At 41.0% G+C, this 23,422-nt stretch overlaps 1 protein-coding gene across 1 annotated transcript; it reads left to right on the forward strand.

Moving 5' to 3' along the window:
• Positions 1–12,448: 12,448 nt before the first annotated feature.
• LOC142061321 (kazal-type serine protease inhibitor domain-containing protein 1-like) lies at positions 12,449–23,422 on the forward strand. Its single transcript, XM_075102206.1, has 4 exons — positions 12,449–12,943; positions 18,519–18,679; positions 20,561–20,705; positions 21,695–23,422. The coding sequence occupies exons 1-4, from the start codon at positions 12,487–12,489 to the stop codon at positions 21,823–21,825; spliced, it is 894 nt and encodes a 297-aa protein (XP_074958307.1). The 5' UTR covers positions 12,449–12,486; the 3' UTR covers positions 21,826–23,422.

The following is a 23,422-nucleotide window of genomic DNA, read 5'->3' on the forward strand; positions in this document are numbered from 1 at the left end:
GGTAGTAGGGGAAGAAGGGTTTTTTTTTCAGATGCCTTCTGAGAATGTTCTTAAAGAGCTGTTCACCTTGGCTAGGGGAACCATCTTACTTCAGAACTGCTTAAAATCTAGATAGTATGGACTCCTGCTTTATTTGCCCCTACATATAATTTTCTCTCTCATTGATGGACTTTACTGTTTTAATACACCTCCCATGTGATTGTCTCCTTATACAGCCCTGCTGTAACACAACATATTAATTTGTCCCTCAGCGGGGTTCACATAGATCTGCCCTAAGGCCATTTCAGGGGTCAAGCTGATGCTCAGCAAGGACCTGATATGGAACGTAACAGACAAAGTAAGCAAACCACCTAGCCTCTATCCTACTTCAGGTACATCAGGCATGTTAGAGGGACCAAAATTAATTTTTGCTAATACATCCTCCAATGAAACAAGTCAGCTTAGCTGCACTGATGTCCTGGAGCAGCCTGGTGTTATTACTGGCGTTGCTGTCATTGCACACGCGACAGTAGGCAGAGGGCAGTGACAGATAAGCATCGTGAGCCCAGATATGTTCTTCAAAGCAGTCAGGATGATACACTGCACAATCCCAAGTCCTTCCTGTCTCTTTCAGGTTTTGTCTAATGCAAACTAGAAGCACCACTGAATTCAAGATGGGGCTTTCATATCCTGATAGGTGTAGAGCACAGAGCAGTTTCTGTGTTACTGGTGTACAAAAATAAGCCCCGATATCTTGACAGACACCAACTGAAAATCAGCCTTTCCCGTATAGGCCTGGTATGTAACACGTAAGCTGCAGATGAGAACAAAGCCACAGGAAAGCACTGCACACAGCTCTGTTTTGCTTAAGGGTTCAGTCTTGCATAGGCTCTACAGGGAACAGAGGGGTTTTGAGTAGCAGCCTACCCTCTGAAAGAGCCTCTAGGCTGGTGGTTCCTGCGCTAGGAGCTGTTTCACATCCCACTGACCACATCTGCCCTATGGCTATGAGAGAACTCGGCACCATGGATCTGGATAAGCCACAGGACAGAGTTACCTCTAACATTTATTATTCCACTATGGTGCCACTTTGTGCTCTTGGCAGAATGTGAATGTATGGAGGAAAAGACTGACTTGCTTTTTGAGGTAATTCTGCTTTGTAGTGATGTTCTGGTCTGCTGTAACCTTTCCTTACATGTATTTCCTAAAGCTGCAGCTTCTGAAATCATTGTCTCCTTATAAGAACATTTGCACTCACTTTAAGCCTTTGTGGACAAATGCTTATGACCGTCTATTAGCATAGAAAAGCATGATGGATAATGAGCAGCAGTCAGGCAACCTGAGGAACTTTCAAGAGATGCACATGCTTGTATCTGGTGCAACCCCGAGAAATATAAAGCCTCATCATATGCTATGGAGTCACCCTAGCTAGCACAGGGACCAAAAGCAGTCTAGCCACAGCAGCATAAAGCATTTTGGGGATTAATTTATCCAGTTTAAAATATGAAGGAGCTGTGCTACAGAGGAGGCAAAACAGGCTAACACAGCCTATTTGCAGCCCTCCTCTAGAACTAATACATATATGTCTTAAGAGTGTAGCAGTGAGTGATAAAGAAATACCACCTTTTAGTACATCCCAACATTATCCTGCTTCCTTCTATGCCCCCACCCTTGTTTTTCCCCTAACTCTTCTTGTACTCACTTCACCCCAGCATAAGGAGGAGCTGGTCCTGCTGCAGCAGCCACCAGTCTGAGCTTGGAGAGTATTATTTTTCATTTTCAGGAGGATGAAAGGTTCAGCTCAGGAATCCTATTGTTTCAGAGCATGTGGTTTACATTATGATTTCCAAGAGGTATTTGTATATGTAAATGCTACCATCTGCTGTAAGGAATACTTTGCATTTTTAAAAGGTTAATTCCGTTTCAAACCTACTGATTGAATTGGTAGGAGAAACCACTCTCATTTGCTTACTGTATTTAGTGTCACAACATGCAGCCAGCCAGCAAGCCATGTCTTTACAAGGAAAGACTGCTAAGTGCTGGTAATTGGCATAGGTTTTCTCCAAATTCTCACTGAAATAACTTTTCTATTCATTAATGAGCAAAAGCTGTTTTAAATTACAGCCTGTTGTTACACTTGGAATCAGACAATGGGCTTCTTGTTAATCTGAGGTGAGTGTTAAATCTGCAATGAATAATTGGATGCATTGTCTTTCTTTCTCCTTACCCTATTGAGATCTGTGTCTCAAACAGACTGTAGTTTTCCTCAAAGTTCCTGTGGTTTTAAACTCTTTTTAATTGTGTTTTACTCGCTTAGAAATTCACCAGCAGAACACAATATTGAACTGCAAGCTGCTTTGGTTGGACACAAAAATCTGTGTTATGTCTTAGTTTCTTCATCAGATCAGTGCAGGTACTTCCGTCTGCAAACAAGAAATCCATATTTTGGGAGCTAAATTTGAGTGATCAACCCTGCCAGTAAGCTAAATGAACAGAGCAGTTATGAGTTGTGAACTGAGAAGAGGAAGCAAATTTAGTTCTAGACACAGAGTTGGTTTTTCCTCCTCCAAAAACAGGCTTTTGTATAATGTCAGTGTACTCTACAGGGAGGTCCTAGATCCTAAGCAGAGACGTGTATACTGGCACAGTTTTGAAACAGAAGGGATTTTCAGATTCAGGGTGTACCAGCAAGATGAGGTCCAGACTCCGGCCTTTACAGGGACAGGGCTTCAGCTGGGTCTGCTGAGCAGCTGCATCTGCTTAGCACTGAACTGTCTGGAGGCATGACCTGAGAACTTGCCCCTCTGGAAGCCTGCAAATCCAGAATTCATCTGGTTTTGTTTTCAGTCATACTGCAGAGTCCCTCCGTTTACCCAAACCTCTACCAGAAGAGGGATTTGGATGGAAATGGCCTGTATTTGTTTCAATGGTTTTTTTAGTTTCACTAAATTACAAAACATGTAAATTTTTATTAATTTGGTACTCTATTATGTTTTTATTGGTTTGAAACCCCAAGAAAACAAATCCTCAAATTTCAGAGAACATGGAATTAAAGGTCCACAGGTAGGGTCTGACCATGCAGATGGCTCTCATCACTGCTGTAGGACCAAGTACTCCCACCAGCCCAGAATTTTAAGTTTATCCAGTTTGAGACATATGCCTACCTGCAGTGCCTTGTTTTAAATACAGAGATTACTCCCCCCCACCCAAGAAGACAGTAAGTTTTGGTTTTATACTATCAGTTCAGGTTTTCCTAGAGATGTCCTGCCATTTTCACTCCCTGCAGTCCACCACCCCCAGCTCTGAAGCACAAACATGAGTAGGTCTACCTTTGCAATGTGCTGCAGTACAGGAGAGCAGCAAGACAGCAGTATCCTTTTCAGGCTACTGAGATAATAAGAGCAATCCACTCCGGCAGCATCAATGGCTACCATTTAAGTGATATTTTCTACAAGCTGAGGTAGTCACTTAATAGAATCATAGAATCATAAGGGTTGGAAAAAACCTCTAGGATCATCAAGTCCAACCGCCAACCCAACACCACGTCTCCGAAACCATGCCCTGAAGTGCCATGTCACATCTTGTAAATACCTCCAGGGATGGTGACTCTACCACCTCTCTGGGCAGCCTGTTCCAACGCCTGACCACTCTTTCAGTGGAGGAATTTTTCCCAATATCCAATAAACCTCCCCTGATGCAGCTTGAGGACATTTCCTCTTGTTCTGTTGCTAGTAACTTGGGAGAGGAGACCAACCCCCACCTCACTACAACCTCCTTTCAGGCAGTTCTAGAGAGCAATAAGTCTCCCCTCAGCCTCCCCTTCTCCAGGCTAAACAGCCCCAGCTTCCTCAGCTGACTCATAAGACTTGTTCTCTAGACCCTTCACCAGCTTCGTTGCCCTTCTCTGGACACGCTCCAGCAACTTGATGTCCTTCTTGTAGTGAGGGGACCGAAACTGAACACAATATTCAAGGTGTGGTCTCACCAGTGCCGAGTACAGGGGCACGATCACCTCCCTGCTCCTGCTGGCCACACTATTCCTGATACAAGCCAGGATGCTGCTGGCCTTCTTGGCCACCTGGGCACACTGCTGGCTCATGTCCAGCCGGCTGTCAGCCAGCACCCCCAGATCCTCTTTTGTGCAGATTTAGATTCGTGTCAGTTGTCATGAAATGTAATGACAAATGTAAGACCAGACCAGCTCTTCAAGACAGCTTGTGCTTTCAGACATCTACTTTAGGACAAATAAGTCAGCATTTAATGCAAACACATTACGACTTTCAGTGCATGCAAAATGTTTGTGTTGGGTATCTCTAGCCATGCTGCGGCTGGAATAGACTGTGACTTCTAAGAGTGTTCCATCAGCCTGGGCAGAAAAACAATCCCAAGTACACCCTGCTGGACAGGGACAAAGACATTTGCCCTGCCAACTCAAACAGGAAGCCGGCTAAGCTAAAAGTGCAGGGTGAAATTCTGAGCCCATTTAAGTTAATGGGAGTCTGGCTATTGATTGAAACGGTCCCAGGCCTTTACTTCTTAACACATGCTCACTCACAGTTTTCATTCATAGTCCCCTCAATGCAGTTTTCAGCTTCCATGCCTTTTCTTAGAAACATGCAAAGCTAAGATCTATCACACATGAACTATCCATGTTACTGTGACCCTCAGAAACAGCAGGATAGTAAACAGGCCAGGACTGGTGCTGGGCTTCTAGAAACTGGCAAATCCAGCCCAGAGTCCTGCCCCGTCCTGATCCCTGCCTCATCCTGACCCCAAAAGTGTAAGCATTAATGAAAAGTAAGAGTAGCAAATATTCCTAGACAAGCCTCATCTTCGCAGAGGCACAATGTCATCTTCAGCATTTATGCTAGAGATCCACTTTTGATTTTTTTTTTTTTTTTAAACTTCCAAGTATTTAGATGAATGTCTGGAGATTAATTCTTCTGACTGGAGGCATGAACCCGAAAGCCCGCGGGGCAATCTGCGGGATTCTTTGATGCAGTCCTGTTTGTAGACAACACACAAAGTCCTGAGAACAGCAGGAAATCTAACAGTAAGAGGCAATGCCTGTGCACTCAGCCCTTCTTTCAGGGGTAAGTGCTGCACCTCTGCACTTCTCTCAAGCATTGCTTTCTGTCCTTATCCACTCTGAAGCTTCCTCCTGTCCTCTTTCACAACTTCCACCTCCCACTGCTGCATAACTCACGGGTGCGCAAACCACCCCAGTCTACATCCAGCAAAGTCGCCCTTCCCCACACACAACCTGCATGTCCTCTCTGGTGGACAGCACAGCGAATCTCTTCAAGCTTTCTGGTTGCAGATAACATAAATGTTTGTCAGAAGTATTAAATTATGGAGCAATTCCAACCAAAGCACAGTGGTGGGAGGCAGATTCCTGCTCTCTTCTCCAGCTTCTTTGCAGGGACATTTTGATATGACGACCATTTCCCAGGCCATAGGCTTTCTGGAAGACTTATTTGGAAGCTGTATTACCAGAGCTCACAGCCTGAACCTATGTCTCTTGCAGACTTACTTCCCTTTGTAACAACGGTCAGAGCTAATTATGTCTTTGAAGGAGATTTGGGAAGAAGGTTTGGAGTCTGATTGATGGTTTAGCCTGAGGAAAGGGAGGCTTCAGCTCAGCTGGCAGCTCCAGAAGGTCCTATTCTGCCTTTCCAGACTGTTGTGGGACTACAGGGGCCCTACCAATACCATGTGTGGCTGTGAGCCTCACCAACTGCAGCCCTTAGCTCTGCATGCTCCAAAGGGGTGAGCAAATCATTTGAGAATATTCCATTTATAGAACTGCTCTGGCACAAACCAGGAAAGACCCACACTTTAAAAAACAACCTTTGAAGTTCCAGTGGGGGTACTAGTACCCCCTCCTTACCTCTTCTGCATAGATGTCAGAGCAATGCTGGCATGGGGGGAGGGCCTGGTACCAGTAGTGAATCCTATTTCCCTCAAGAGCTAATTTTATGCAAGATACATGGGCAGCAAAGACAAGCTGCTGCAAGAGACAAGAATTTTGCTTTGTATCAGAAATTGGTTTCTAGTTGCTTTTCTGGAGAAGGATCATTACAGTCTATCTGGACATTTGCTGTAATGGAAAACATTGCTTTCTTCAGTATTGCTGTGTGAGAGAAAGCAGGTGAAGCAGAAGGAAAAATCCCCCAAGTTTCCTCTCTGTGCCTGATTTCCTGGATGCTTTTAGGGACAGGTAGTTTTTGCTAATGAGACTTTCCATTATAAAGTTTCCATTGCTTTGGAAAATATTAACTTTGCTGGGTAGATCAAACAGGCCCTGCAGTTATAGTTAGAATATCCTGAAGATTTAGTTCCCAGTAATAACAGGGCTAAACCACAGCACTGCCAGAGGCAAAAACTATATTATTTGAAATGAAACTTCTCATAAATATCCAGCTATGAAGTCATTTTATATCAGCTGCTCTTATATAAACTGGACAAGGCAAACTGTCCTATCCATCAACATTAAGGCTGCCAAGAAAAATGACTCTATATTCATTGTCTGCAAGTTTCAGAGATTTCCCTCTCTCTATTAGGCTTTCCCAAGAAACACTGTGTTTTGCCCTTTTCAAGAATTTTGCTGGTACAGGCAACTAGTAGCACCAGCAGCGTCATCTTTGGGCTTAAACCTACTCTTGTCTGCCTCCTCTCACTGTCTCTCTGGTGGGAAAGGGAGGGACAGATACACACAAATACACCTGGCTCTCAGCAGCCACTGGTCAGCGCCAATATTACTTTTCAGTCTTTGTTAGGTGGAAGCACCTCAAAACATTGGCAGAGCCAGAATCATGTTGGGCTTGCGGTTTTTTGGTTTTTCTCTTCCAGCCCTTCTCCAAATGTTTAGAGAATGTTTGTTGCAGGTCCACAATAAGGACCAGGTCAGTCTTCAAACACACTGCTGAAAGTTGCACCCAAGAGGGGTTAAGAATAGCAAGGGGTAGGCACGGGCATTGCTAGCCACTCTCACACTCATACTATCTGTCACTTGGTGACAAGGGTAAGTGGGTGCTACCCACAACCCTGGGACAGGCTGGGATCCCAGGGCCTTACCTGTATCTCCCACCCCTTCCTTCTTGCTGCCTCCAGGTGCCCCAGACCATTGCCCCATTTCTGTCCTGCTGCTTCCAGCTGGCAGTGTGTGCAAGACACACTTTCTTGTACTCTTCACTTTTTGCCTGTTCTTATGTGGTGAGGTCTGATACGTTTTCCCCAAGCTACAGTGTCTTTGAAGCCCTGCGGTACCTGACAGCTCTACTGTGTTACTGTTGATGTAGACAGCAACTGCCTTTGACACACAAATTGTTTCACCCTGCATTAAACTTCAGCATCTGCTGCAGTAAAACATGACATCCGAAAATACCGTGGTCTGCACAAAACATGGGGATGGTTTTCCATTAGATCTCTCCAAAATTAAGGCAGAAGGTGAACAAACCTTCACACCCCCCTCCCTCAAGAGGAAGGGGAAAAATGCTGGCCATTGCTTCTGTATGGCATTTGCAATTAAAGTGTATAAAGAAAGGTTAAAATGAGCAACTAAGATTTTCTGGGCTGGAAATGTGAACACGACACGTGGGGGGAAATACCCTTGAGATGCCACTGTAACTCTCACCTCTCAAAAGAATGGTGTCAGAGGAATGCTCGATTACCTACTGCTGACTCCCTAAACATTTCCAGTATCACCTCCCTCTTACAGGACAAGAGGCTTGGGTGTTTCTGGGTAAAACTACAAAGCTTTCAGAAATTTTGTCTACTTAAAGGAGAGCAGAAATGCAAAGTAGGATTGATGAGAACCCTTGAAATATCTGGCCCCTTCAAAAGAAATACCAGCTTGGGAAAAGGGATTTCCAGACTTGGTTTTGTGAAAAGGAATCAGTAAGGCTATATTAAATCAAACCCAAGCATTTGGTGCCAGAACAGTGCTAGCAGACCCTTCTGTCTTTGCAAGTTAAAATGCGAATGCCTCCAGTCACCAACAATTATGATGCTGAAATGTGAAACGGAAGAAATCAATAGTCAGCCACTGCTGGAGCTAGGTCTAAGGTGAGTCGCCAAAAGCCCAGCCAAAGCCTTATGTGAAAACAGTCAACTTTCAGGCAGGAAACTAACTTCTTTTCCCTCCCCTTCTTTTTTGGTAAACTACATGTAAAAGCTTTAAAGAAAAAAAAGAAGGCAAAAATAACGGTACTCCATTTTAACTTTACAAAGAAAATATTTAAAATATATATGTTATTAAAGTATGCAAAATTTAGAATTTAATTATGTAATTACAGAGCCTTATAGTCTAATAGCCCTACTGTATTTTGCATATTAGTGAACAATTGCTGTCTTAAAGCTCACAGCAGAATCATTTACTTGATGCTGGAGAATAAGTTAATTATGGATCTCCTGCCTTTGATTAATGGATTTAATAATCAAGTTACAGTAGAATTAACTTATACTTCATGTGCTTACAGCACTAGTGATGAGATTCATGAAAGCAATGTGTCAGCAAATAGGATTGGCACTAAAAAATGAAATGTTTGGAGATCCCAGGACTACCTGTGCCTGTATCGCTGGCGGTCAGCAGTTCCATTAGGAACCTGCAAATGCCATCCAGCCATTTTTGCCTCACCTGTCATTAATCTTCACCATTTTCCACTTATTTCTACAGAATCAAATACTGTTTTCAGGTGAGCCAAGCACCTCAACTTAAGCTCAATGCTGGATACTGGGAGTGGGAAAGGGGGGAATTATCCTAGGAGTACAGCATCCGGTAATGCATGTACCCAATAGGTATAGCCACCTGTAGTCTGCTATTACCCAGTATAACAGACTAAACATTATTTTTATTTAATGCTTATTTTCTGCATGTAATAGAAAAATAACATTTCTTGGATGGAAACACATTGAGTTAGCCAAGATTTACTCTCTCTAAAGGAGCCTCAAGATTATGTACTTAATACAACCTAAGAGACAGAACACTATGGTTTCCAAACTTGACTTTGCCCAGTCAAGGAGAGGAGCCATTGCAGGACAGAGAGGTAGAAGGGACACTTCAGAATTTTTGTGTTTTGACATTATTATTCCTCACGGAGTTTCTGCATGTCTGTCTAAGAACCAGATTTGCAAATCCGGCAGAAGCCAGATTCAGAAACCTTTACTTAAGTTAAACTCACATTGACAGAAATAAAAGCAGAATAAAGAGCTGAACCACATTTTGTCTGAAAGAGCAGTACCTCAGGAGTCACTAGCAATAGGATTTCAAATTGCATCAGCCATGTACCTTATCTATTACCATGCAAAGTAGAATAATGCAATACAAATCAGCAGCTTAGCATAACACCGGGCCCCAAGAAGGCAGGAAATTAATAGGAATACAATTTCCTTAACAATTCACTTACAAGAATTATTCTGCAAGACAATGCCCATTTCCTGGTGTAAGATGTAGTCTGAGGGTACAGGAAGCTCTGGGCCATTTTGCCATGTCCCCTCACTACCCATCATCCAACTTAGGTACTGCCCATTCCATGAGATGGTGGCAGAACCCCTTGCACTGGTCATGCCATATGGAAACACCCAGGAAAAGTCAAGGAAATTGCTATACGGCTAGCACTATCCTGCCTGCTGAGATCAAAGGTACGCTAATGCTGTTCAACCTGCCTGTTAAAGATATTATTCACCAAAATATTATTTCACAGCTGATGGTAGAAAGCTTCCCTCATGCACTGCAGCTGCTTACCTCCTCCCCTTGTTGGAGGGGTTGTGGAGGCCTTGTCTGCACTGCTTGTCAGCTCTCCAGGCCACATTTAGGGGAATGGTGTCTGAAAAGCAGACGGTGTACTTTGGTGTTTGTTTTGCAGCTCCACCAGTGACATTAATCCACTGCTGTTTGCGTTTTGTTCTGGGAGATATTTAGGATTAAGATAATTCAAGGTTTGTGATGAAAACCAACACTTTTTTCCACTGAACCCACCAAAGCAAGTTTCATACTGAAATAATGCATATTTTATTGCTGAACCAGATGGGACTATGCCTTTAGATGTACCGCTTCAAACCCAGCTGCACATCCTGCTCTCTTTCCTTGCTCCCTCTTTCTTCCCCTTGCTCTGACCCTGCCGCACATCCATCCAGTGTGGAGAGTTATAGCCATGCTCTTCTCAGCTTGTCACAGCTGGCTTGCTAATGAAAGACATTTTAGACAGCTATCAGGCCATTTCTCCAAGTCATACCACGGTGCTTTAACCTCTTCCAACCCCAATTTGTTCCAGGTGAGCTCAGGAATCACTGGCCAAATAACCTTCAGCTGTAGATCACCTGCCAAACTGCAGCGGTTCAAACGTGACCACAGGCATATCCAGTTCTTAATTTAGAGGCTGCAGCCACCAAGAGCTCAGATTACATTAGTAAAACAAATGCCAAAAATGCTTTCTAGGATATTTATGATGGGTTTCCTCAGTGCCAGGACACAGGAGGTATTTCCTCGTATACAGCTGTTTTACAGCCCTCAAATCACACATTTCCTGGAAGATGACAGGCAAAGTTCAGCCTTAACAGAAGCAGTGCTGGCTTGCATCCCCTCCATTTTAGCTCGACTTTGTGTATATTGTTTCACCACTATAAATATTTTTTTACCTTGTATGAGCCTAGCAAACCCTTGCCCTCTAGAAACTGATCCCCTACAGCTGTAGGCACAAATAATAAAATAGACAGTGATGAGTAGACCCTATAATGCAAAACTAAATGTCAAATTAGAATTTGATGAGGAAGTGTGAACTAAAACACATCAAACAGAATAAGAAGCTGGGACAAGAAATCAATTTTCAATTAAATTAAGATGTTACTTTTTTTTGACTCTCAATGTTAAATGTATCAATTACACATATAATTTACTCCTTTACAGTCTGATTCTGTGTTCAGAGCAAAAACATGCATTACAGAATATGAATTAGCCCAGCCATCACACAGAAATAAGGGGTGCCCTGTAGGTCTCTCCGGGCTGGCTTTAAGAAGTGTTCCACCAATGCAGGCCAGAGGGAAACAGCATTATATGCAGTTTGGAAGAAGGAAGTGATTTTGAAGCAGCCTGCTACTTCACTCAAACCAAGAGGTAATCTCAATTGGTACAGAAGGTATGAATCTGAACTTGGGAAGAGCCATGGAGATGTTTGGGGAGGAAAGTAAACATACAACCCAAAAGATTTGCCTTTGTGGACGTGACCAGAGAACTTAAGGCTAGTACAACAAAATGCATCTTTCACTGAGCTTATGTAAGCAGCTGCACACCATGAATATAAAAGGAGTAGAAAAAGCTGCTTGCAGAAAAAGCATGATTTCTTTTTTATTTCATCTTATTAACAGTGTCTTAGATGTATGTCTTGAAAACGTGATGCATGTAGTGTTATTTTAAGCTAACAAACGTACAAAGATGTTTCATTTGCATGGAGTGGTGATCCTTGACCCATGCTATTGAGCCATACTTGCAGGGTCCATTATACTTCATTTCTACCTCCAACAGATAGTAGGATGCATCTCCACTGAGCTTCAGGTTGTTTGAACAATGGTAACCACAGCCTACGGTCTATAGACAAGAAACCTCTGCAGCACTGAGATGGAGAGGATTTTTCTGGTATGAGGTAGGATGATAGGGATCATGCCTAAATCCTGACACGTACAAAGAAAAGTGCAACACCTGGTGAGAAATGACCCTGCAAACCCATCTCCCTGAATTGGCAGAAGTTTATCCCATGAACACTGAAAAGAAGCTAGAAGTAGAGAGACCAATGGGTTCTTTAATGGGTCTAGCTACCTCTAGTCTCAAATCCAAGAGTTTAAAGTCAATTCCAGCTCTCTTGGATTGTCCCTTGCTTGTAAAGAGCCTGTAAGTAAACTGTTAATTCAGAACCCCCTAGCTTGATCATTAACAGATGAAATTTGGTGTTAAACCTCGCTCCAGTCCCTAGAGCACTGGCTTAGCTCTAGGGTACTTGTATCTTGGGTACTACTTTGTACCCACGTTTATCTTTCTGTGACCATCTTTTTCAAATGGGGGGGGGGGGGGAAGGCTCATAGCAGGTAATTTCTTCATTTTACACTAATTTACCATGTTCTCCTTTCTGCAATAGCTGCAATATAATGTTCTTTCAGCAGAGCAACGCTTTGCAAATTTGGCTCAAGGAGTCACTGAGCAAACAGCTTTTCAGAGAGCTTCAACTGAGCTGTCAGAAGGGGCAGTTTGGTTTCTATGCAAGCAATACTCGCATTCCAGACTGCATTAGAGAAAAGCCAGTGGGTTTGTATGCATTTTTATTATCAGTTCCAGATTAGGAATGTGATGCTAATTTCTTCTTAAAGCCTGTGTTTGCAGTAGAATTTATATTCTAAAAAAAAAAAAAAAAGACTGTGATTTTTTTTTCTCACTAGCTCACTCTTTTATTTTCTTTCCCCCTCCCCGCCCCGGCTTTACTCCAAGGACCTTTTCTGCTTGTTCATTACATTCTCAAGATGAAGCACCCGATGATTACAGCAGTGCTGGTAGTACTGGTGCAGGTTTCTCAGAGTTTCCCTGCCTTGTACCACCGAGGTTGGTGGAGGCTGTTAAGGGAAGAAGATAGTTGCGGAAAATGCGATTTGGCACTTTGCTCTGAGCCTAAAGACTGTCCAGCTGGGACTGTATTGGACCGTTGCGGCTGCTGTCCTGAATGTGGGAATGTGGAAGGTCAGATCTGTGACTTGGACCAGGGCAATCATTTTTACGGGCACTGTGGCGACAACCTCGAGTGCAGGTTGGATGCTGACAAAGCAAGGTTTGGGGAAGTCCCTGAACCCCAGTGTGTGTGCAAGTCTCAAGAGAGCATCTGCGGACCTGAAGGGAAAACCTACGACAATATCTGTCAATTCAACAAGGCTTATGCTACAAAAAGAAATATCAGCATGAAGCATGAAGGACCATGTGAATCAGGTAACATGTACAGAGGCACTTTCAAATTAAGAAAAGATCTGATTCATATTTTCAGATGTGTCACTAGATACTCTAGTCTAACTTTATTGAACTAATACTGCATTTTTGTTATAATCATCATTATTTTGTTATAATACTACTTTGTGTTAAACATGTGGTTTAGCAGCTGGTACTTAATCTTGTAAGATATAAGCCTCCATATTAGACTACTGGATTTAAATCACATGCTGATTAATAAACCATAGATCTATAGACTAGCCCTGGTCTGAATAAGCAGAGTATGAGATGTTTTCTACAAAAAATTTTATGTGTAGTTGGGAGTTGGTAAACAGATAGGGTAGTCTGGGAGTACTGGACAAATAATTATTATTATTCTCTGAAGACTGACTTGATATTAAAGTGGTGATAGCAAGGCAGATCTCATTCATATATACACACACATATATATGTATGTATGCATATGTGTATCCACCTGTGTGCATATATGGTAATCAGTGAAGTAGAGGTAACAGAAGAAGATAGGGCTTAACAGGTCTGTTCTTTTTTAAACAAAAAAAGTCCAAAATAATCACATTTCAGAATCATCATAAAATCTAGGTAACCCATGAAATGGAAATCCAAAATTAGAGCAAAATCAAACTGAAATATTTTCCCTAAAAAGATTACAGTGCATGAACAGTTCTCTGCAATGATTGTCAGTGGAAGAATTCTTAGCAGGGTTGTATGGGGGAATCCTGCCTCCTGCTCATATGTTGTTCTCATTCCTCACATTATTACAAGTATTTACTCCTAGGCACCTTTTACCCAAGTCACATGAATATAAAATGAAAAGGAAAAAAGAACAGGCTTTTGTTTTCTGAAAGAAAAATTACTGTTTTTTTTTAAAGCTAATCAAATATTTTCTCAAATGAACTAAGTAGAAGAGGTCTCTGGGTCACAACTGGGTCACAGTTCTGGGAATCCAAAATTGCACCTCTGGCAAAGGTCCATATATGAGAGTAATTCAGGTGCATTTTACCCACTCCTTGCTAGCAATCTGTTGCCTCCAATTTAGACTGTGCTGTGCTTTTATATTGAATGAACACTAGATATTGAATACTTCAAAGGTAAAGTGATGAACAGCTAATACCAGACTTCTTTTCTCTTTCTCTAGTTGCAAGAGAAACATCAGTTAAAGAATCCCTTATTTGCCATTAGGGTATTAAGTTGGGAACTGAGGCTTGTCAGTAAAGAGACATTCAGAAAACTCAATAAGTACCAGTCCACAGTACAACTGAAAGCCTGCTAGCCTTTGGGTAGGTGTTCTTATTTGGGATTAAAATAGGACTACTTCTTGCAGCATAACCCCTTCAGGAAGATTTCAGTTAGAAGTGCCACTCAAGTAGCAACTGATATTAACTTTGCAGCAGAGGCAGGCAAACAGGCTTAAAGCAATGGTCTGCTCTAATTAATTAAACAGAATTGGCCAAGTAGAAAAAGCTTTAATTTGGAAGTACTATCACTTTTAATTGCTGGTGTTGTCATCCACCAGGCCTTGCGATCACCCCTGAGGTGCATAACACTGCTCACCAAGCAGGAGGAATGAGCTCAGCTGTTCTGCATGCAGGCATCTCCCCCAGTGCTTTCCCACTGCTTCCCCAGCTCCCCAGAAAGGCTGGACCCTCTATCCAGAAATGCAGAGAAATTTCCTAGGATTGCTCAGCTTACTGAATTGCACAGAAGCCTGGAGGAAAGTTCATAGCCATGTCAGTGCTGTGCAGAGTTAATCAAGAAAAATGGGGCCCATCTCCCTGGCTCTTGCTGAGGAAAGTGCCCAGCTGGTGTATGGCCCAGATGCAGCAGAGCACCTGAGCCTGAGGTAGGTGCAGGCTCAGGGGGGCGGGGGGCGGGGTGTATGGTGAGCACAAGTGCCCCTCTTGTCAACCTCTCTGAGCAGCAGCTGACCATGCTGTTTGTAGATTGTGTTTTAGACCCTGGAAGAAGCATGGGCCTTTCAGCAAGCAGCAGGGCACAGAGGGGCTACCACAGAGGCACCAGGTCTTGGTCCCTCATGAGTCTACCAGCAAGTCCCCTCTTTGCCATGACAGCTATCTGAAGCAGCAGAGTGGGCATGTGAAAGTGCACCATGGTTTAGACTGGTTTTTCATGGCTGCAACTGATGACAAAAGGAACAGGGAGTCTGGCTCTAAGAGTAGCAGCCTTGCTGTGGCACTCACTTTCTGCTGGCTCCAATTTGCATGAGAAAAAAACACTGAACACTGTGGGGTTCTGGTACCAAGCTATAAATATAACCTTCACTCAACTCAAAGTACTTTGTTTTGTTATTTCTCCTGCAAAGCATCTGCTGTTTCCTACTGATGCAAAATGGATTAATTGTATACAGCAACCAATGAATAAATAAATAACAATAAACTGCTTTCATCAGAAAAGTATAGCCTTTTATCTTTCATCTATCACCAGAAAAGGGGGAAGAAAAAGGCCTAGCTCCTTAAAGAAACACTGAAAAAAGCCCTTCTTTTCCTGAAAGCTAGTTTTGATCCATTTATCTAATAATTTACCAAGGTTACAAAGTACACTGATTATATACAGATTGTCCACACTTAATCCATCCCCATTCACATTCAAACCTCTCTTGCTGTTGATTTAATGAAGTAACAGAAGTGATTCTCTTTATATTTAGCTGTGTCACATAATTTATTATAAATGTAAATTTTGAAGTAAAAAACAAATGAACAATCCACAAAAGTTTCTGCTATTTTCATCAAATCAGACATAGATTAACAAAACTTAATATGAGTTAAGGGAAAAAAATTGTATTATCTAATTCATTAGTTTGGTGTGATATTGGGTTAATGTTGATTATGAAAGGTAAAGCGGTATTTTGACTTTTCCTGGCTTCTGGTTTATATGTCTTCTGTAGCACACAAGGATAATTCATGACTGGTACTGTAAAAGGAAAGAAGCAACTACTGCACATTCACCTCCAGACACTGAGCATCAGAATGCTTTCTATAGCTATCAAGAAAAATTTATCTGCTCCAGGAATCAAAATGACAGGTTATCACAACAGTAAAGATCTGTTTCTAAAGACACGGTTATGCAAAAAAAGTACACGCAGCTATGCATGGGAGAATTTGGCTGAACACAAAATCTGAAACACTCAAAAATGAAGTTTGTAAATTTCTGTTAAAATGCTACATCATTACTTCAATTTACTTCAGCAAAATGGTGTTGTGAGACATGTATTATTTTATTTCTGGAGGCACTTCAAGTTTGAGTACATAATGCAAGTATTTATTGTGTGTTTAGATTCAGAAAAGGCAGTTCGGTCAGATGAAAACTGTGGTTCTTCCTACTTGCTATGAGTTTGATCTCACATGATTCCAGTCCTTGTCAGCCCTGGTCCAGCAAAGCCTTAACTACCTCTATAGAAGTACTCAGCTGGCTGGGGCTCAGACCTTATCTATACATTTCCATCTGAGCTATTATCTGGATTCTCCTTACAGTTAACAGAGGAGGGGGTATTTCCAGCATGGTCTTTGTCTTGGTGTATGGTAGACAGTGCTAAACAAATTTCTCGTATGTGAGCAGCTATAATGTAGATTTGTAATTCAGACCCTTATGTCCTTGAAGCTATGGACGTCTTTACATGGCATGGTGAAGCCAGAGCCCTCAGCCTCGCACAGCCAAGCCTCGGCTGTGGGCAGTCAAATAAGCAGGACTCAGTTCTTGGCAATACTTCCGTGTTGTCTATGTATCTGTAGGACACCTGTATTAGCACTGGAACAAAAGTACTAACAAGTCCACATCTGCCTATTTAAAATGTTTTTCATGTTGTCTCTGTACAGGAATAATTTAAAGAACTCATGTGAGTCAATGTAGACATTTGGTTTCTTTTTTATAATTTAAGCTTAACTACAGTGGATGTATCATTAAAAGGAGTGTGGTTACAGAGTGTTAATATTTCAGTATGTTTTAACATCAGACCCTATGTGATAAGTTCACAGGCACAAAATTTCTCATCCAAGATATTCAGTTAATGCTGATTTGAAGACAAGATTTTTGAAATAATATACAGATTCTGAATGTACAGTTCTCATGAAAGACCAAGCATTGAAAGTTTTAAGTATCCTAGTTTGAAAATTTTACCTTTGACAAGTACCCGGATTGTTTAATAAGGCATTCATAAATGGGGAAATTGGTACTTCGCTGTATAATTTTTTTGCAGTTAATTTTAATCAGTATGCATTTGATATTTTCTGCACAGTTCAATCCTGAAAAACTGACAAATGTATTAGAAACTTTGCTTGAAAACCTGGAACAGGCTCCTACAATTTCAAATCCTGAACCACAAATGCTGTACCTAAATACTGATTCAACTATTGCAAGTAAAAATATAATAATTATTCCATAAGTTTCTATTTCTGAGCATCTAGGATCTGTACAAAAATAAATGCAATAATTAAATACAAGCATAATGGCCCAGAAAATGCATTCATTTTTAAAAATAGAAAGGAAACAGACTTTAGAAGGAAAAACATTTCTTGCTGAGGAGAAATAGATCAGGAAAAAAACAGAGGTCTCCAAAACAGGAAAGTTATGATAACAGTAAATATGTTATTTTGCTTTCTGCTGCTAAATATCATCATCTTCTGTTAACATTCAGTATAATCTTACATGCTTACAGAGGGATATCTATTTAAATCATGTACAAATGCATCAGGTGATAGTTTATTTTTCCAATGTCTTCAGATCCCTGGACTGGCTCCCTCTCGTGGTTAACGTCAGCTTTTTCTTTGGGAAAAAGTGGGAGAGGATAATTCGGAAGCAATAAATAAACAATGGAGGGTGATGAGGGTAAAAGAACAATAGGAAACAAATAAGTATAAATCTAATAGTTGTAATAAACATAAAACTTTATAAAAATAAATGGATTTCAATCATGTTTATTACTTGTCTCATAACAAGAACATTAGATGAAATTAATAGCGATTGAGATTAAATGTGAAATGCATTAATGCTGTTATTCTGCAACTTGTTGCAGGGGGTAACAGAGGGGGACAAGATTTTAGCAAGTTCAAAGCAATGATGTACTCAGAAAACAAATTTTGACAAGCTAGCAATCTCGGTGTTTTAGCTTTTAAGCTAAACAAAATGTAGCAACATAAGAACTGTGACATACAATCAAGTTTCTGATGTTCTGCTACAGAATTTCTTGTACTTTCTTCTGAAGGTCTAAGTACTGGCTGTTAGACTGGTGGGCCTTGAGTTTAGTCCATGATGATGGCTCATGGGACACAAATTAAACTTAATTTCAGCTTAAGTTTCACAATCATGTGCAAGGGAAGGACAGATGGGTCCTTTGAAATAAGTGCTTTTAAAAAGCCTGTTCACCCTTTAATAAGACACAAGGTGTTCTGAGCTTTAAAAGCTGCTTGGAATCTTCATAATGTGTGAGATGGCAAAATGCAAACTGGTTTTATAATGTAAAACAGAAACTAATGTTATATGCTTTTTTGTTTGTGTCTCTGTTGCTCACCCTCTTCTAAAGCACCGTTATGTTGGTTCTTTGCAGCTCCTGTTATTTCTACGCCTCCTCAGGATGCCCAGAATTTCACAGGCAACGATGTCATTTTTGGCTGTGAGGTGTCAGCCTATCCTATGCCACACCTTGAATGGAAAAAAAAGGGGAATAATATGTTTCTGCCAGGAGATGACACCCACATCTCAGTACAGGTAAAACTTGAGTTTCCCACATTGTATGGTTTGGGATGAGGAGTCGGGGGATTAATCAGCTAATTCCTCCTACAGGATACAATACTGTTACAAATAAATAGATCCCCAATAGGGGCCCTCTAATTACATAAAGAATTCTGATTTCAGTCAGTGCAATGATCCCTACTTTGGCAGTCCAAGCAGAAGTAACAGGGAGGGTACCATCCGGCCCACTTCAGGGAAAGAAAAGATGGAAGATTCTCCTTAAGTAGCTATGACAGGATAAGGGGAAATGGACTCAAGTTGTGTCAAGGGAGGTTTAGACTGGGTATAAGGAAAAATTTCTTCACCAAAAGGGTTCTCAAGCATTGGAACAGGCTGCCCAGGGAAGCGGTTGAGTCACCATCCCTGGAGGTATTTAGAAGACATGTAGACGTGGCACTTAGGGCCATGGTTTAGTGGTGGACTTGGCAGTGCTAGGTTAATGGTTGGACCTGATGATCTTAAATTTGTCTTTTCCAACCTAAATGATTCTATGATACTAGAAAAACTGAATGAACTTATAAATGGATCTGTTTAGGCTACTATCTAAAGGAAGGTGCATTCTGGGAAGGATGGCTGTTGGCAACTGTTTTTCTACTCTCAATGCAGAAGCACAGTTCTGGCAGGTATCTAAACTTCTCCTTTGCAAGATGCTGTTCCCGCATACCTGCCATTTGGGTTCAGTCCCTGAGGCGTTCAAAACAAAAGCAAAGAAACTTGCTCATTTTATGGAGGACACTGTGTTTTAATCTGGGGAGGGGAAATAGTAGAATGGCATTAGTATAGGCTTCAAGTAAATCTAGAAACTGCCTGAAAGTTTGAGATAAAGTTACATAAATCAAAATGCTAGTCTTTAAATGGAAGTAACATTCTGGGGACATGAGCTAACAAAGCCAGATGTACAGGCAGTCTGCAGTAAGGCTGAAGCCTGCATCCATATGCCTTCTCCAATGGACCAAGAATATGAATAGAGGCTGTGCAGATAAATACAGGGAAAATCTAGCTTTCTGGATACACAACCAAAAAAATTTAAGATGCAGTGGACAGGGGGCATAACCTGAACAAAAAGATGGGCAGAAAAAGCACACAAAAAGCTAATTAAAGTACCAAAAGTACTAAGAGCCTAACTTATTCAGAAATGTTTCCAGAGACAGCATAAACACAACAGGGATTAGTGGACTTAAAAGTTGCTCAGAAAAAATGGCGCGAGGAGCCACATCCAAATGCTGATCACCTCAGAGGCTAAACTGAACCCTGTTAACCTATCTTATTCATAGAGTCAGCATGAACTCATCTCTGATCACATTTGTTAAAAGTTTTATGTTGTTTGGAAAAGAAAGCCCACCCCTTTAAGAGGCTTTAGCCTGAGCTAGTTGAAACTGTCAGGAAGTGTCAAGGCCCATGGTGTCTCATGCCAATCCATTAAAACCTGGATGCTGAGTGCCAGCTTGGTCAGGCCCCTTGGCCCTGAACTCACCCAGACCCACCTGCCACTCTCATCCTGAAGAAATTTATGAGCTTGAGAACAGGTGGCAAAGCTTTGAAGCAGCAGCGAGAAGTGGTGCTGGGACAAGAGAAAGGAGGGGCACTGGGAAGCAGAAGCATCGGAAGGACCAGGAATCAGAGCGCTGTGAAGGGCAGTGAGGTTTGCAGAGCAGGGAAAGCATGAACTTGGAGGCACAGAGACAGTAGGGTGTTAAAATATAAGGCAGAAGAATCAAAGAGAATCAAAGCAAAGCATGATGGCAATAAACAAAAAGCAAAGACTGTAACGATGTTTAATCCAGCCACAACTATTTTGAGAAATATCATGATGTCGCCTAGCTACTTAATTTCAACTATTTCTTTCTCTTCTCAAAGGCAAGAGGTGGGCCTCAGAAGTATGGTGTGACAGGCTGGCTGCAGATCCAAGGCCTCAAAAAATCAGATGAAGGTGTTTACATCTGCCACACCAAAAATAAGTATGGTGCAACATACGCCTCTGCAAGATTGAAAGTCATTGATGGTATATTTTTTTTATTGGGATGTGTAGTATGTAAAAATGCATACAAGGAGGCTGCAAAGCGTGGGTTTGTCAGAAAGCAAATGAAGGATATGAGAAACTACCTAAATATGTCCATATTTTAACTTCTCTGTGTGCTTTTCTTTCACTTTATCCCCTAATGGATGATTTAGTCCTAGGTATTTAAAAGTCAGAAATGCTTATGAATTGTGAAAAAAAAAACTTACATGATAATATTTTAATATTTTGGTTCAAATTATACCAGCTTCCAGAAAAGAAAAAGATGTGGATTATAGCCACACAGCCAAGACACATATTATTCCACCAACCTTATCCTACAAGTCCTTTGATGTTAGTAAAGCTCTGCACCCAGAACAACAGCTGCTGTACCAGAGTGACTCTTTGAATCATGGCAGTTCTGCTTAGCTGTTTGTTTTTCAAAAAGTTAGGAAGGAAACAGTTGTTGCTCCTTAATGGGAGTGTTTAGAAAGATCTAAGAAATAGCTTTACTATTGTTTTGCATTGGGCCCAGTCCTGCAGAATAACATCCTCCTTCCTTGGGGAAGAAAGGGGTTTCCTGGCAAATGCAGTATAAAGATGCATTGTCTTTTATTTGCCCCCTGGACTAGGGGAGTTTTCCACTGGTCTAGTTTGTCACTGACCTTGTTTCAGCAAATGGTTTTCAAAGCTTTATTGGCTCTGGTTGTATTTTCAGCTGCATAGGATCTGCAAAGGACTGAACTCGTAGTTTACTTGTATTGGAAATTAAATGTATTTTCAACATCTTAAAATGTGAATGGCATAGAAATTTGCTCATATATCATGAACTTTGACAGTATGAGGTGATGTAATCTGATAAAAACCCTCTCCTTTTAATAGATGACTTAACAAGGATTCAGAAACACTGAACTTGCTCTACAGATCCAAAGCCATATTTTCCTCTTTGTTCCTATCTACAACTAATTTAACTTGAATTCAATTATGTCTTGCAGGCTCATCTCCTGCATTTGCATTTACTGCTGGCAGTAGAAGTGCAAGCTACAGCATTGAATACGGGGACTATTATGACCATTCTGATGATGAAGATGAGGAAGAATATGAATCCGGGGACTACGAAAATTGAAACAATTCTGAATAATAATTAGTATATGTCTGTTGTCCAATACCTTTCACATTCTGTTACATTTGCTAGCAGTCTCTGTGATATAAATGGCTCCTCTGATAACAGACATTTTCATTTGTGTATCCATCTTCCTGAAATTCAACTTCGGCTGAAGCGTATCGTGCTACTTACCAGAAATAAGAACAGTGGTAAATCCAGGCATTTAGACTGTCAAATAAAATTCTTAAACATGCACCCGTCTACTAAGTATACTGAAGGGATCAAATTTTGTATTAATTTTTAAAATGTAAATAATGTTATAATTTCTTTCAAATATTCTAGTTTGTCTAGCAAAAATGTCCATAGTTAAACAAAAATTTTACCTTGTACCAATTTGCTTTTTTCTATAATGTACTAAGAAATTTCAAGAGATTGTTCACATGGCAACAACCCTAATTATGAAGGTTGCAAAACAGTTTTTAATCTCCTTAGGTCACATTTTCTCATAAGTTTCAGCAAGATTTTTATCCTTATTTGAAATTTTCCATGGTTAGTCTCATCAAGGGCAAATTATCTGTCTTTTGGGGGGTTATTTTGTGTACTTTTTATACATAATATGAAGCGATTATCATCTATAGCAAGTAAGTGCTGTTTTAATAGCAATACTAAAAAATACCCAGAAAAGATTTTTTGTGCATTCAGATGAGCACACCTTTTGCCTCTTCTTGTGGCAGTTCTTGCACTACTCCTAACAGTGTCGTCTTCTTCCCGCCAGCCTAGGCAACACTTCAAGATTTAGGATCTTTTTTTTTACTCTGAACAGCATTATGTTTGGCAAGCATTTCTGCAGTCTAAAGAAGGTGGCTGTTCTGTAGCTCAGTGCATGCCCTTTAAACACATGGCAGTCTGCACACCAGACCAGGTGTTTGTCCTTTGTCTTAGACTGTCGAAGACTTGCTCCTATATTTGACCCATCTATACTACGTCCAAATAAAGTGCATTCAGCATTGCCACACTTCTGGAAATAGCAGACAGAAAAGCAGGCATTGTTTTCTTTCTGAAAACCTCCAGAACACATGCACATTTTTCAGATTGTCTCAACCACCTCTTGATCAGCATGAACCAGACAGCAAATGAAATGCAATTCAGAAATGCAAGACTTCAAAGTGTGGAGTGATCACCCTGAAAAATTTCTCAAATTGCTTTTGTTAACTAATTACATGAAGGCCGGCTCTGAATTAACGGGTGATGGAAGATACTAAACTAACAAAACCACTTTTGGGAGGCAGTTACACCTACTAGTTCCCACTGGCTAAGGACGGATGAATAGCAGTAAATTACTGAACAACATTAATGACTAAGGAAACAAAAGTTCAGTCTTCTTTATGCAATGCACAAAACCATGGAGTGATCACTGCACACACTGAAGTAACTCGAAGTTAAGTTTATGGTAAAGAAGCTTTAAGGTCAATCTCACTGTATGCATACACATACTGTGTAGATTTTTTAATGTATATACAGCGCGTCACAAGTTCCTCCTTTAATGTGCTGTTCTGTGCTTTTTTGCCATTAGGCAGATTTTTCCTTTCAATTTGAATTACATTAAAAGATTGCCTAC

The sequence above is a fragment of the Phalacrocorax aristotelis genome, chromosome 8 (genome assembly GCF_949628215.1).
Source record: "Phalacrocorax aristotelis chromosome 8, bGulAri2.1, whole genome shotgun sequence".
Classification (NCBI taxonomy): domain Eukaryota; kingdom Metazoa; phylum Chordata; class Aves; order Suliformes; family Phalacrocoracidae; genus Phalacrocorax; species Phalacrocorax aristotelis.

Coding starts and splice junctions, on each gene's coding strand:
- LOC142061321 (XM_075102206.1), top strand. CDS start 12,487: ATGAAGCACCCGATGATTACAGCAGTGCTGGTAGTACTGGTGCAGGTT. Junction 12,944..18,518: donor TGAAGGACCATGTGAATCAG/GTAACATGTACA, acceptor GGTTCTTTGCAG/CTCCTGTTATTTCTACGCCT. Junction 20,706..21,694: donor AAGATTGAAAGTCATTGATG/GTATATTTTTTT, acceptor TATGTCTTGCAG/GCTCATCTCCTGCATTTGCA.